At 41.3% G+C, this 14,622-nt stretch overlaps 1 protein-coding gene across 1 annotated transcript; it reads left to right on the top strand.

Annotated features, from left to right (window-relative positions):
* Nucleotides 1–7,753: 7,753 nt before the first annotated feature.
* On the top strand, nt 7,754–11,007 carry abi3b (ABI family, member 3b). The gene is made up of 5 exons (XM_084341575.1): nt 7,754–8,012; nt 8,820–8,987; nt 9,158–9,340; nt 9,502–9,578; nt 10,392–11,007. Exons 1-5 carry the CDS (start codon nt 7,869–7,871, stop codon nt 10,879–10,881), a joined length of 1,062 nt encoding a protein of 353 aa, XP_084197701.1. The 5' UTR covers nt 7,754–7,868; the 3' UTR covers nt 10,882–11,007.
* Nucleotides 11,008–14,622: the final 3,615 nt, after the last annotated feature.

The following is a 14,622-nucleotide window of genomic DNA, read 5'->3' as shown; positions in this document are numbered from 1 at the left end:
ACGCTGCTGGACCGTGGATTTCTGTGTCTTTTGTATTTTTCTACGTTAGTTTAGAAATGGAGTCTGCTAACATAAATGAGCACAACACAGAAGTTCCCTTCAGCCCCTTTAATTTTTAGTGGTGGGGTCCACCATTCCCACGCCAGAGTCAGATTGCCTAACTACACCTGAGGGATTCACAGGAAAACAATGAACGCAAGTAATCCAGCACGATTTGATGTTATCGACTACAGCCTCAATGCTCGCTGTTCACACTCCTCGTGTTGTGTCGAAACTGCAATTCTGCTGCTGCACATTAAAGACATCCAACTGGCAAGACATAAGTAGACTTTTATTGTGAAGCAGCCCAAGGAAACACAACTAATTGTCATTGTTTTTAGTGCTGACCACATATATTCATCAAAAATGAGCGTGCAACCCAATCAGCTCCCCTTCACCATGTCGACCTGGACTGAACTCTTAAGGATTAAAACCTGGCAAACTTGTTAGCAAATGGTAGCTTATTTATACTTTGAGCACACACAGAGAAATATTAGAACATCATTTGAAGCTGATGAATATAAATGTCTCTGTTTTGGTCTCCACCAACTCCTGAGTGAAATGGCCGGCTCTTTAGCTGCTAAATCCTCCCTCTTTCTTCACCAGCTAGCTGCTAACCGTGTCTGTCTGCCATTTATTGCTAACTCACAGCAGATTTATACTTTTTTTCTTTTTCTTTTTTAAACAGCTGCTTTCTGCAGCTGGAAAGGACGCTGATGAGAGCTTTGAGAGCGAACCAAAACATTAATGCTGCATGTTGTAAAACCAAAGGAGGGGAACTGGAGATCCAAACGACAATTCTCTGCGGGCTCGTAACCCATTTCACATTACGCACAGTTATTTGATCCGTTGTTCATGTGGAAGTGACAGCAGCTTTAAATTTATGCTGCTTGTCACACACTGTTTTTCGATATGGCATTAAGCAGATGTGTCTAGGGTGCCAGTATGACAGATGTCTCTGACACCGTGTTGTGTGTAACCATGGGATGTGTTTAATTTCAATAACGCCACAGTTGTCATTCATTATAAGTGAATTCAGTCAGTGAAAGTTTACTGTCACATTTACCCTGCAATTCATTTTATGCTTTGACACACCTACATGTTCACACACTGTTGAATATCTACCAACCAGCTGATCATTCACTTGACCCTGACAGGAGACTCGGTCAAATTACAGGAATTTGTTGAACTTTGAACAAGAATTAAAAAATAAACCATCGTGAGTCCACATAAAACACCTGAATATATTTGTTCTTCTTGGCAATTTTTGTAATGTTCAGTAACATTTATGTTTGAGTAATACCATATTTTAAGTTTTTAAGTTGTTAAGCCACAAAAGAAAATTACAAAAGTGTTTATATTTTCTCACTGACGTTAAGTTAATGTCTATTTGAGTTTTGCAAGAGAAGATGCAAATATAATTCATATTAGGAGACCACCCGTACACAATACACTCTCTGAATCCGTTACAGGCGAAAACAAACACGCACTTTCCCTGCAGCTCACTGCGCTCAAATCTCAGGGGTGAACTGTGTTGAACAGGAAAAACACTGACAGATAGCACAGTAACAAAACAAGGGAGTGTCTTTGAGCTCCTCGGTGAAGCCGCTGAAGCAGTGACTGAATGAGGCCATAAAACACGATAATGTTGAAATGAGTGATTTTATATTGCATCAGGAAACGATCATAAATCTGAATGACTTCAAGCTATCTTATTCTGGAAGCTTCTTTTTTCTTTATATTTGTGGAAAATCTCTTAAAGGTGCACTATGTAGTTTTGGTGATGACGTTTTAATCAGAAGAGAAAGATCTCCATTAACTGTGTTTTTTATGTCTAAACAAACTCTCTTTCTTCACAAGACTGAAGAAACTGAATAAACAAACTGACCTTAAAGGACAACACAATTTCATACTGTTTGACTTTGTTTATGTGTGGCGGACCCTGCCACCTTTCTAGCTTAAAACAGTCTCCAACGCCCCCAGTCATTAAATCAATTCTCTTGTTTTTGGTATGGTTAGCGACGACAACAATGCGCTGCGCACACAGCCCTGAGTCTGTTGTACAGCAGCTAACCGGCTAATGGCAATTTTCTTGTATTTATATGATTGTGGCATTAAACAGAGTTGTTTATTTATGTATTTATTAGAGGAAAAAAGCTAAGAGAGCTAGCTGTACATAGCGAACTAACACAAATCTAAACCAGCGAGAGCTACGGGGCAGTTGCTGTTGTTGTACTCAGGCAGTGGGCTACACACTCAGTGTGTTTTGGGGAGAGGCCTGAAGGCAGTGGGTGTGATTTTTTGGTTGGATTATTTCAAAATGTATTTTGCTCTTGCTAGCTCTTACAATCTTACCAACCTCAGCTTTAAATGGCTAAACAAAATAGCAATTGTAAGAGTTTGGTTTAGTGTTTGAAAATCAGACATGGTTGTCTGACAGTTAAATTCAAGGCTGCAGCTCATTCCCCAGGTTCGTGTCAATCTGCAGGTATTGATTAGTGAAAGTCATGAGTCAATCAAAGTATCTATGAACCTTGATATTCACATGTGAACAGTAAATTCATATTTATGGCTTTATTAGGTCCAATATGTAGATACGTATCATTCAGTGAAGGTCTCTTAATTGAAACATCGAAAACAGAATGTTTTTTATGGTGATATTATTGTAGTGTTGCTGTTGATAAGATGTCTCTCTCTGGAAAAGATAAAGATGCCATTTTAAAGATGCCGACATTTTACTTTTGAGGTAAGTAAACTCAAGAGAACTTGGCCTAACAGACACAAGGTTGAGGGATACGAGAGAGGAGAAATAAGTGAATTAACACCGACTGTGATGTGATTGCTTTAAAAACCACTGATTGAAGCTGAACCGTCAGCTTGATCAGAAGTGAGATTGAATCTGCTCAGCTGAGTGGTGTTTGTCAGTTCAAGGCACAGGGAGTCATTACCACCTCACAATGAGACAGGGGGAGCAATTACGTGAGTCTACAGGGTCACAATGAGTTCAGATTTGGATCACCGGATTAAAGTCACAGCTCTCTGTGCTGAGATCTGCCTCAGTCTGCCCAAGAGAGGAAGAAGTGGAAGAATATCCATTAAGCCATATATCAGATATCTTAAAAGGGATAACATATCTCGAGGTTGTTTTACACACACATGCTGATGTCTTAAGAAACTTGAGGCACATGTCCAACATGTGAACAGCCTGGACCGGTTACTTATTGATGGGGTACATCCTATCTGGGCTGATAGAGATGGACGGAACGCTGTGATGAAGTGATCAGGGCTTGTAAATCTAAGTTGCTGACTTTTCACACGTGCTGTCACGATAGCGTCAAGTGACAATCTAAGTAAAGCAAATGATTTTACACCTCGATTTGCACATCCATCTATCTATCTATCTTTGATGAAAAAAGAAATGTACCTAATGAGATTCTTATTCTATTTTTTGAAGCCAGAGGCTTAAAAACTGATGCAAGTTTGAGAAAAGGGCAGCAGGTGCCTGAAGACTGTTTGAAACTGAGCTTACAGGCTCAATAAAACTGCCCACAAACAGTTAGCTGCTGCCTTATTCTGTCTGTGTGTGTGTGTGTGTGTGTGTGTGTGTGTGTGTGTGTGTGTGTGTGTGTGTGTGTGTGTGTGTGTGTGTGTGTGTGTGTGTGTGTGTGTGTGTGTGTGTGTGTGTTCCGACAATGTAGTTTTCCTGCAGTCACCGACTCAATAATTGAATCTGGCTTTCCCTTTAATGGAAGTCTGTGAAGTGTGGAGAAGGCTGTGATGGCCCAGAACATCCAATCTTCACAAACACCAATATGTTGCACGCCACTGGACATGGATGGAGCCGTGCAGTACATGTGTGTTTGTGTACTGTGGGGTACAAGATGACATGTTTACTCTGTTGCAGTGCGCAGTTCGAATAACTTAATCTAAAAGAGGTATTATTCATAATGCATAATGCATATCTCCTGCAATATCCTTAATATATCAAGGTGATTATGCTAAAAGAGTCATTAGTTATGCCTCTGTGCAGTTAGAAGTGATTAGATGGTAGATAGGGATCTTTAATTACTTCAAGGCCAATGGATTTTGAGGAATTATTAAAATACCTTGGTCTCAAAATACTCATTCTGATGTCATATACTGCTGTATTAATGTTGTTGTTGTCATTTAAGGTATTAAAGATAAATTATTGTTAGTAATGAAATTCTGTGGGTCAACATGGATGTTTAAGATCCCGCAAATATTTTTTAATTTCAGGAATTTAACTACTGGACACAAGCTGTCTCTTACATCTATGTAAAGTCCATTTTCAGTGTATGTGCACTGGACGCTTCAAGTTTGCACATACACATTCTGTATTCTGATTTTCATTTCCATGACCCTGAAGCAGCTTAAATGAATTCAACCATGATTCATTTTCTTATTCATCCCTGTGCTGTCATGTCACCTCCTGAGATATGACAGAATGTCTTCTATGGAAAATCCCCCGTTCTCCTGCCAATTTTGTTCCACCTGTAGCAACCAAGTGCTTCTTGTTATTAGTTGTTTGGTGACCTTAAGTAATTCCCAGCACGGCTCCACCCACCATCAACTTAATCAGAGGTTAAGCTAAGAAGAATTACTGCATAGGTTGGACCTTGGATTTGTGTGTGAAGACAAAGGGAAAAGCTGTGAAGCGGGTTTGCCTCCTCCTCCTGAAATGTGAGATATTCATAGAGTCAAAAATAATGTGTCTTTATGTGCTATTGCTAGAGAGATAACAATCTATCTGATACCGATATATAATCTGAGTTGGAGAGAATAACGTGGGGTAAAGTCGGTGCCGGATAAAATAGAAGGGACTCCACATGTATGCGATGGGGAGGGCGATCACCCACCAGTGGTCTCCACAAGATTCACAACTAGCAATTCTGACTGCTTTAAACATGTAAGGCTTGGCTTTATAAACAAGACCAGAACACAGCAGTGTGCTGTTCATGCTCTCCTGACTGAAATGCATGTTGGATTTGGATTTCACTGCAGCTAATCTGTAGCAGACAGTGATTAAGTAACTTTTCAGATGGTCCAGGATAAACACACTGACTGTGTTTAATAATGAAGACTTCCAGCAAATGTAACCTCTCCAATACTGAGATTCCAGAGGATAAAAAGTGCATCAGTGTAAGTGTGGAATAATCACTGAACTGGTAATTGAGGGTTACAAAACCTTGTTGTGCTTTCGAGTCTCAGGAAGAAAATGACATAATGTCTGAGGTCAGCGAGAGGGCAGGAAGGTAAGTATAGAGTGTCCTCCCTCTGCTCGGCTGCAGTAGGTGTCTCTGCTGTGTGTTATATCATTAGGCCATGTCTGTTGTCTGGGTAGTGTGTTGAGTTTTGTTAGTCTCTGTGTGAGTATACATTACCAGCTGCATTATATCATGCAGAACAACATAGGCAGGCGACAGAATCATAGCTATTTGTCACTGTCAGAGACTGAGAGGGTTTATCGCTGCACATTGCAACACACAAGATGTATAGTTTGCACAAAAATAAGCGCCAGTCTATATCATTGTAATCTGCATGATTTAAATTTTCAGCCAATTCATTTTTTCATGCATAAGTTACATGATAGCTTAATTATTTGTATTTTACAATGATGACTCCACATTGTGCTGAGCACAGGGGAACAAACTGTTCAATAAAGTAATAAAGTCGTCCATAATCTCTTATCAGTAGCGAAGGGTCCTCATGACTGTGTAATTTAAATTACATCAGAGTGATACCAGCACATAATGTTAAACAACAAACTCACCGCAAACACTATAAATCATATGAAACACGACAGAAGTTTGGATTACTTTCAGAAGAGACCGCGGCTCAAAGGAACGATCATCAGATCCTTTTAAAATAACATTAGCTAATGATGTCCTCGGTGTTCACGAACACATCATTAGAGGTTAAGCTGAGAGTGATTTGGTATGCATGTTTTATGGAATAGGGAAAATAGAATAATTTAACCAAAAAAGGCAAAACATGAGAGAAAAGTTTTTCTTTTTTTGATTTTTTTTCTCAAAGCTTTATTGCAACGTGACTGAATGCGCAGGGAAAGTCAGCTGAGGCGATTAAACAGTGTGCAACTCGGTTTATCATCATCATCACATAAGAGGTAGGTATAAAAATACTGTTCATAACACATGCAAGATTAAAAAACAAGTCAGTTAAAACCAAAAGGGGCCACTAAAAATCTTGGGGTGGCCACCAAAAGGCAGAAGGGGGGAAGAGGGGGCATTGATGGATGGTCGAAACTGGCTGTCTGGCTATGCATTTCTTATTTTCATCTTATTTTCTTAATGAATTTACTGTTAAGTGGCCTTGGGGGCGTCATGGTGTCAAAGTTGTGGACATGCCCGCCCCAAATTTCATGGCAATCCATTTAATAGCTATTGGGATATTTCACTCAAAGCAACCTATACCAGGGTCATGGTGGCACTCTGCAGTCAGGGGATCAGCTGAGTCATTAGGATTCTTTATCCTGGAACCATGACTGTCAAAATGTCTTGGAAATCCATCAAATAGTTGTTGAAATATTTCCGACCAGCTGACCAACTGACTCACAGAATGACACATATTTTCCTAGAGCTAAAAGCATGACTGAAGAACAGAATCGAGTGATTTTTATTGCGACACCATCAACTGCAGTGTCCCTGCTCCCGCTGCTGAATGTCATTCAGTCGGCTCTCATCTTAGATAAGAATAGAATCTAAAAAAATATCATAATTGCAAAAAACAAATTGAGTCATAGCTGAGCTCAGTGTGCCAAACTCTGTAGAGCTGCAGCATGTAAACAGTCAGGTGACCTTTTTACAGATGTGTTATTTATTACATATATATATATATATATATATATATATACTGATATAGCCATAAAATGTTATTGTGGTTTGTCACATGGCTCGATTAAGTGAGGGCCAAACAGCTTGAAAGTGTCCTGATGAACGGACACATGGTGAAACATGTGCACTAAACACACCACTGTATTAGACCTTACATCAACCATAAACATACAGTACAAGCCAAAAGAAATATCTTTCATAAACTGGAGTCAGGCCACGGTAAACACACACACACACACACACACACACACACACACACAGAGAGAGAGAGAGAGAGAGAGAGAGAGAGAGAGAATCAAGGATGTTGTGGAATTCAAGTTGTTTATACAGGATATCCTGAACAATACAATGTATTTTGACTTGGCTGAATATTTTGTAATAACAATGTTCCAGCATCATCCAGACCAGCTGATGCTGAGTTAAACTGATAATAAAACTTATGAGTGAACTTTCCACTGTTTGGGTTATACTGTCTGTAGCGTCATCATCATCATCATCATCATCATCATCGAGTAAAATAAGCACCAGCTAATAATCCACAGACTGTGAGAGCCACTTTCTCTAGACTGCACTGACCTCTAGTGGATTTTACAGATACTACAAGTAACTGTCACGTCCGCTCATAACATGTGATATACACCTGGAATCATATTTTATGTTTTATCATATATGTTGTTATCTTTATACCACCGTATCCTGTAATAATACATAGCTACGTCACATCTTCTGGCCCTCAGAGGCAGGTGTTACCTGTTGCCTGGTGTCTCCGGGTGTCTACAGGTAGCCCTGCCCTGAGCCCAGCTGCTCTGACACGGTGAAAATCTTCACCCTGCGGGAATTCCGCCTTCACCGCAGAGCGAACACCTCCCCGCCTCGACTGACTCCTGCCAGGCTTCTTCTACATCCTCCTCCGGTGGCGTTGAGAAACATTTAAAGGGCTTTTGTCAGCCAGTCAAGATGGGAGAAATGACGGAGCAGAAGAAGTTTTCTGAAGTTATTGCTCAGATTTTTCAAGAGGCGCCGGCTGCCAGGAAGGGTCTGGTTGATAACCAGAGAAACCTCCTCCAAGTGGCAGATTACTGCGAAAACAATTACCTTCAGGTGAGTAATGCTCGTAAAGAACAGCCACAACAATGTCCTCTGAGAGCACTGACTTTATGATAGTTACATCTTTTAAGACATGAAAAGCATTTGAAGCATTTAGTGGTGGAATTTAACTACTGTGTTGTACTTGCAATTCTGAGGTACTTGTACTACACTTGAGTATTTGTATTTCATGCTACTTTATTTTTCTACCCCACTACATTTCAGAGGGAAATATTGTACTTTTTTAAACTTACCTACGATTATCTGACAAGCTTTAGGCAGGGGTGCCCCAGAAGTTCTTCATGGGGGGGGGCAGAAGGGGCCACCAAAAGGCGACGGACTGTCAAAAGCGACTGGTTGGCTATGCGTTTTTTAATTTCATCTTATATTCATCATTGATTTACAGTAAATAATTTGGTTCTATTGTCAAATATCAGATACAAGCAATTCATGAGTGAAGGGGAGACTCACGTAGAAGGCCCAGTGGGGTGGACAACTATTTTACCAGGGGGCCATGGTCACCCCTGGCCTTCCCTGGGGGGCGCCACTGGCTTTGTGAACTGTTAAGTTCGAGATATGTTTAAAAAGAAACAAAACACATTTTTTTCTGGTATCCCTGCCAACTTTATCAAATCAACACAGGGAACTCCGTAAAGAGGCGGTCCTGTCTGCTCATGAATACATGAACAAGATTCATATTATTTGTATACTGTGGTTTTACTATTTCTACATGGGGTGAAAGATCTCAGTACGTCTTCCATCACTGCATTACTACAACATGTATAACCTATCATGGTATTTAAATAAGATAACTTCCTGCAGGCAGAGGACACGGCCAAGGCTGCTGAAGAGGCCAAAGCTTTGGCTACCCAGTCGCTGGCCAGTGTCACATACCAGATCAACAGTCTGGCCAGCACCCTGGTGAGGCTGCTGGACACGCAGGCCATGCAGATCAAAGATATGGAGTCCTCGGTCAACCTGCTGTCGCTGGTGAGGAACACACTTCATTTCATTCTTGTTTTAAAAAGGTTTGTAACAGGTTTCCTAACCATTCTCATCACATTTTCAGACTCTCTCAAGGGAAAATGTGTGATGTGAAAATGGAGTTGTCGTGTGTTGTTGATGGAGGCTGTTCACACCCTGTGCTCTCTCTTCTCCAGGCTGCAGCTATCCACATCGAGAAGGTGGCCAGGAGAGAGATTGGTGTTTTTACGACTCCCAAACCCAAGACTCGTTCCAAGCCTCTGACCCCACCAGCTTCAGGCAAGGAGCCAGAGAAAAGCTACAACAGAGTGTCGATATCGTACTCCATCTTGGACTCCATTGGACACAGTTTTTTTCAGGTAAATCGCAAACTAAATTGAAAACAGAGTTTGAGTTCATACACTTTCTCATTAATTCCCATTAGGGACTATGGATTTATAGCATATTGCTATCCCCCTGACTGCAGTGCAGAGATGTGCTATACCATCATTCTTTCCCTTCTTTCATTTTCTCCCAACAGGTCACTGAGCAGCAGCCCAGAAAGAGAGCAGGGACAACAGAGAGCATACAGAGCACCGCATCCAACGACATCCCTGTGTAAGTAGACACATATATCACAGGCATAGTAGAGAGTTAGATGAAAAGATTTATACAACTGTCATGTTTGTCTGTTTAATATTAGGATACAGCCAGCAGCAGGTTAGCCTAGCTTAGCATAAAGACTGGAAACAAGGGGAAACAGCTAGCCTGACTCGGTTCAGCTGTAACAATATCAGCCTACCAGCACCTCTAAAACTCACTGATTACGACGTGGTATAATGTATCTTCTTTAACTTGTGTTTTTCACTTTAGTTTTTGTCTGGCTTTTTGTGAGAAATAATGATTTTGTTGGAAAGGAAATGTTTGACATTTTAGGAAAGTTAGATAAAAAGAAAACCACTCTCATGTAGGCTGAGTATAGTGAATGTGGAAACAGCTAGCCTGCTAGCACCGGCTTGCTCCACTGAAGCTCGCAAATTAACGTGTTACATCCGTTTTGTTTAGGCCACACAAAAACCAAAGTGTAGAAACTACATGTTGTGGTTTTACAGGCAGTTCTGTGCCACAGATTTTTTTGGTTCTAACCAGTTTCCAGAAAAATAGCAGAGACTCCAGGAAGTGACCTGCCGCGCCAAAAAATAGTCATATAACCGAGAAACAAGTGAGATTTAGCCTGTTAATTAGTGCATTTAGAGGTGGTGGTCGGTGTATTCTGTTACATTTGGACACACCAGGTTGTTTCCCCTTGTTTCTAGTCTTCACACCAAGCTAAGCTAAGTTAGCTAACTTCTCCTTTAGGACCCTACAGTTTCACTCTCAGGATGTCATGACTGTAGCTGAAGCTTTATTTTCTTCGTCTCCTGCAAACAGATCCAATTTCGGCATCGCTGTGCCTCCGCCTTCAGTCCCCACCTTGCAAACCGTCTCCGACCCCACCAACGACAGCCTGCCTCCCCCTCCTCCCCCCACTGCCAATTCGGACCCCAGTATGCCTTCTCCACCACCGCCGCCGCCGCCACCGCCTCCCTCTTCCTCCATGGACACTGGCCTCCCCCCTCCGCCCTCCTTGACCTCACCCACATGCATCCCGCCACCTCCCCCTCCGCCGCCATTCTCTCCATCAAATGGCATGTACCCGCCTCCCCCTGTAGCGGGAGGCTCCCCTATTCCTCCACCACCTCCTCCACCTCCTGTAGCAGGAGGTGCCCCTCCTCCTCCTCCACCACCTCCTCCACCGCCACTAGGATCTGGAGCTGTGCCCCCTCCTCCTCCACCACCGCCACCACCACCATCTCAGACTGGCACATCTGGTATTGTGCCACCACCACCTCCTCCACCTCCACCTCCTCCTCTACACTAACAGACATTACTGTGCGTGTTACTGGATGATGTTACTCCTCATAGAGTGACTCTGGTGACTAACACTGTGAGACGAATCTGTGAAGCGTGTACAGCACGGAGAATATTTTCAGGCCTGAGATCAACGTTAAGCATAAATAAAAGCGTTTGAAAGGATGTGTGTTGTGGCTTAAAGCCGAGCGGTTTCATCTATGGTGAATGGCACAATGTGAGTCTCAAATTGTACATTTTTGTTTCTGGGATGAAGAATCCTCCTTCAGCTGCAGCAGAGATACCTCCAACATGTTTTGACAACACCACGGCTGCATTCCTAAGTAACAAGCTGCAACAGGGACTCGTGTTTGCTCTTATCTATTTTCCTGGTTTGGGATTTGCCCTTTATTATGACATATTTCTGTTATTTAAAACCACCAGTGGACTCAAGGTTAGGAGGGGGGGGTGAGCCACCTAGTGAATAATTTTAGACCCGACAGACATTTTTAAATGACTAATTCACATCATGATATGTTTTTAAGGAAGGGAGATACTTTTATTCTGCACCTTTCTACAAGCTCTGTAGATGTATTATTTTTATAAAATTAGTTGTCCACATGAAAATGTTATCAATATGACCTATAATGAGGTGGAATGTCCAACTGCACAAGTTGATGGGGTTGGTTCCTCAGGTTTGTGACATATGAAACCCTGGCTGTCAGATTGTCAGTGGTGCACTGCAGTTGTAAAGCAGACATGCTCAGATGTGTGGTCGATTGGTTATTTTGCACATGATATGTCTATTAATATAAAAGAGACATCATTAGGACAGGTGAACAAGGTAAGAAACCTGATTTCAATTGGGTTAGTTGGTCTTTGAAACAAAGCGTCTTAATCAGAAAGAGCCACTTTAACAGCCAGCGGCCTTTAGCCTGCCGGTGAGGGGTAACAAGTGGTTTACGTCACTGACTGTAAACTGTGAGTTGTGCTACTTTGAACGGGTCAATGAAGCTATAAAAATTTCTGTTGCAAGTCCACACTCTGTAACCGCCACTACATGACCTGTACCTGAAGGAAAGGTTTATTTTTTGTTTGGAGAATTTATATTGAGTAAGGGACAGTTTATCCAAACCATCAGTGAGGCCTGAAGCTGGACATCGAGGTAAGGAACTGTGTCGTTACTGCCTTTCACTGTGGCTTACTTTTACTTTCACCGATTGGATTTCAACAGTTGTAACTTTGAACTGTAGTGTTATGGAGACAAGGTTGTCATTCTGCATGAGGAAGATGAGCAAAATGTACTGTATTAGATATAAAGCTTGCCCACTGTAATTATATCTTCCTTAAGACATTGGGTTTACGCCGGTGTTATTTAAGGATGTGGAAAGATAAAGAGCTACCTTTGAACTCTCCGTGTAGAACTGTATTGTAAAACTAAACATAAAGTTGCCTGACAAACAGTAAAAGCAAACAGATCTGCCCTCTCTTCATTCATTTCTTTTCATTTCCCTCAGCTGTGACACCTGTTTGAGAAAATATAACTGGCGTGGATATGTTTCATCCTGAGATTGTGTGAGTATTTCATCTGTTCTCAGCATGTTGAGATGAGTGTGACAGACTTTTATACTTCAGCTCATTCAGTTAACTGTCCTTCATTTCAGGATTCCCGCATTGTGTGTTGCTTTAGCTCTGTGGATTTTCTGTTGCCATCTTGGAAGGAAGCACAGAGAAGCAGAAGACTGGGCCGCTGACTCTCGGTCTGTATACATCATCCCCATATATGAGGGGGAGCGGGAGGACGAGGAAGTAATGGAAACATATCAAGCATACTTTCAACCTAATGACAGAGACCCGCCCATGTACCGCTCAGGAAATGTCAGCCCACCTCCTCCATACAGGGTACAGCGCTGTTCACATGCATACATTTACTATATATCATCATGAAGACGTAATTTAGATTTGTACTTGGAGTATAAAGTTTTTTTTCTGCTAAAGATGATCTTGATTTTTAAGTCCCCTCTTCTTTTTTTTTTCAGCCTGAACCACCATCCTATCAAGACCCACCACCATCATATACAGACCTCCCTCATCTTCCTCCTCCACTTCAATCATCCTGCTAGCCCGAACACACTGTACCTTGTATCACAGGGCAGGTCTATGGAAACCAGACAAGAGGCAATAAGACTTGACGTTGTGAAATGATGTTGAGAAATTATTTCAAAACGTGTGGTTGTATATACGCCTTTGTAAAGCTGTCGGCACGGGCGATTTACGATTGTGAATGTGACGTCAAAATAAAATGACTGCACAAATTATATCAATGGTGAGGTTACAAATAACTTTTTTTTTTTTACCGATTTTTTGAATTAGGGCCAAAAGTTGCAATTTAAACCTTTGTAAATGTCATTCTTGGCTGAATCTGTACTCAGATTCTCTAAAAGTCTTTGTGTAACTACACAGCTGATATTTTTTCAACAGGTCTCTTCCTGTTTTGGCACTATTTTCTGTTTTTTCCCCCAAACTCTCTTTTTTTACTCCTATCTGAGCCCGTAGAATAACCTTTAAAAGGTGCAATATGTAAGAATTTTAATTAAAAACATAACAAAAATGAAGAAATAAGAGTTTTAATGTCAACTTCATATTGTGTCAAAGTTACTACTGGGAACGTCTTAGTGTTTATGAAGCCGCCTCGTGATGCCTCTGCTGTTACAGGTCATTTATAATCATCAGACGAGACCATCCGCAAAAAGACCGCTGTTTTTATATAGTTATCATTCATGCCTGTGCTCGGGTCGATCACATACATCACATATAAAATCACATATAAATACATTACCTCATCGCGATCCATCCTGCGGTCTCTCTGTCACTTGCCTCCAAAACAAATGCACGCGCCGCCGGCACGCTATAGCAAAGGTCTTTACACGTTCCTCGTAGTCACTTTAAAGACATTTCTACTGAAGTTAGCATGCTAACCAGTTAGCCCCTGCTCGTCCCGTCTTGTAATACCACTCCGAGCTTCCAGTCGGGACCACTAGCTGCACTACTAATGGAGCTAACTAGCTAACTGCAGCTACACATAGCAGTTAGTGGTTACTCTGATGATATGCTGCCCCCCATTTGTTCGGAGTATGAATTCAAGTCGTGGCCAGTTCTTACATATCGCATCTTTAAGGCATGTACTGTACGAGGTTATGTGATACAACTAACTGCCGCTAACTGTAGCTGCTGTTAGATAGTTAGCTTAGTTAGCTTGGCAGCTAGATGTCCAAACTGGGAGTTAACCCGAGAAGCAGATTGGACCAGGGCTAGCTGGTTAGCATGCTAACTTCAGCATACATCTCTGCAACACAATAAAGAGACATAACGTCAGAACTGTTATTCACATTCTGTTCATCAATTCAGGTGTTTATTGAATGATTTCAACTAAAATTCTTACATACTGCACCTTTAAGAGGTAAAACATTTGCGTTGTGCCACTTATTGTTTATATGTTTTGTTAACTGTGTTACTTTTTAGTGTGTGTAATTTAAAAAAATTATGTCGTTTATACACATGAAAAAAATTGTGAAAGTAATTAAAATTTAAAATTGAATAAATAAATGTGTCCTGTTTTGTTTTACACAAAGCTAAGATTTGGGATTAGGGCACATAGTGAGAGTTAAAACAACATTATGCAGAAATTGGCATTTTGTGCGATTTGGTGCCCCCAAAGTTTCTGAGTAGAAAAAAAATTGTCGTAAATAAATACCAGGTCTGTAAGAATTTA

This window comes from Pagrus pagrus, assembly GCF_965226575.1.
Source record: "Pagrus pagrus genome assembly, chromosome: 21".
Classification (NCBI taxonomy): domain Eukaryota; kingdom Metazoa; phylum Chordata; class Actinopteri; order Spariformes; family Sparidae; genus Pagrus; species Pagrus pagrus.
Note: the sequence above shows the minus strand (reverse complement) of the source record. Positions and strands in the feature narration are given on the sequence as shown.

What these genes read in the sequence shown, in the direction of transcription:
- abi3b (XM_084341575.1), top strand. Translation starts at nt 7,869, where the DNA reads ATGGGAGAAATGACGGAGCAGAAGAAGTTTTCTGAAGTTATTGCTCAG. An exon ending in CGGTCAACCTGCTGTCGCTG is followed by an intron (nt 8,988 to 9,157) that starts GTGAGGAACACA and finishes TCTCTTCTCCAG; the next exon opens with GCTGCAGCTATCCACATCGA. An exon ending in GCATCCAACGACATCCCTGT is followed by an intron (nt 9,579 to 10,391) that starts GTAAGTAGACAC and finishes TCCTGCAAACAG; the next exon opens with ATCCAATTTCGGCATCGCTG.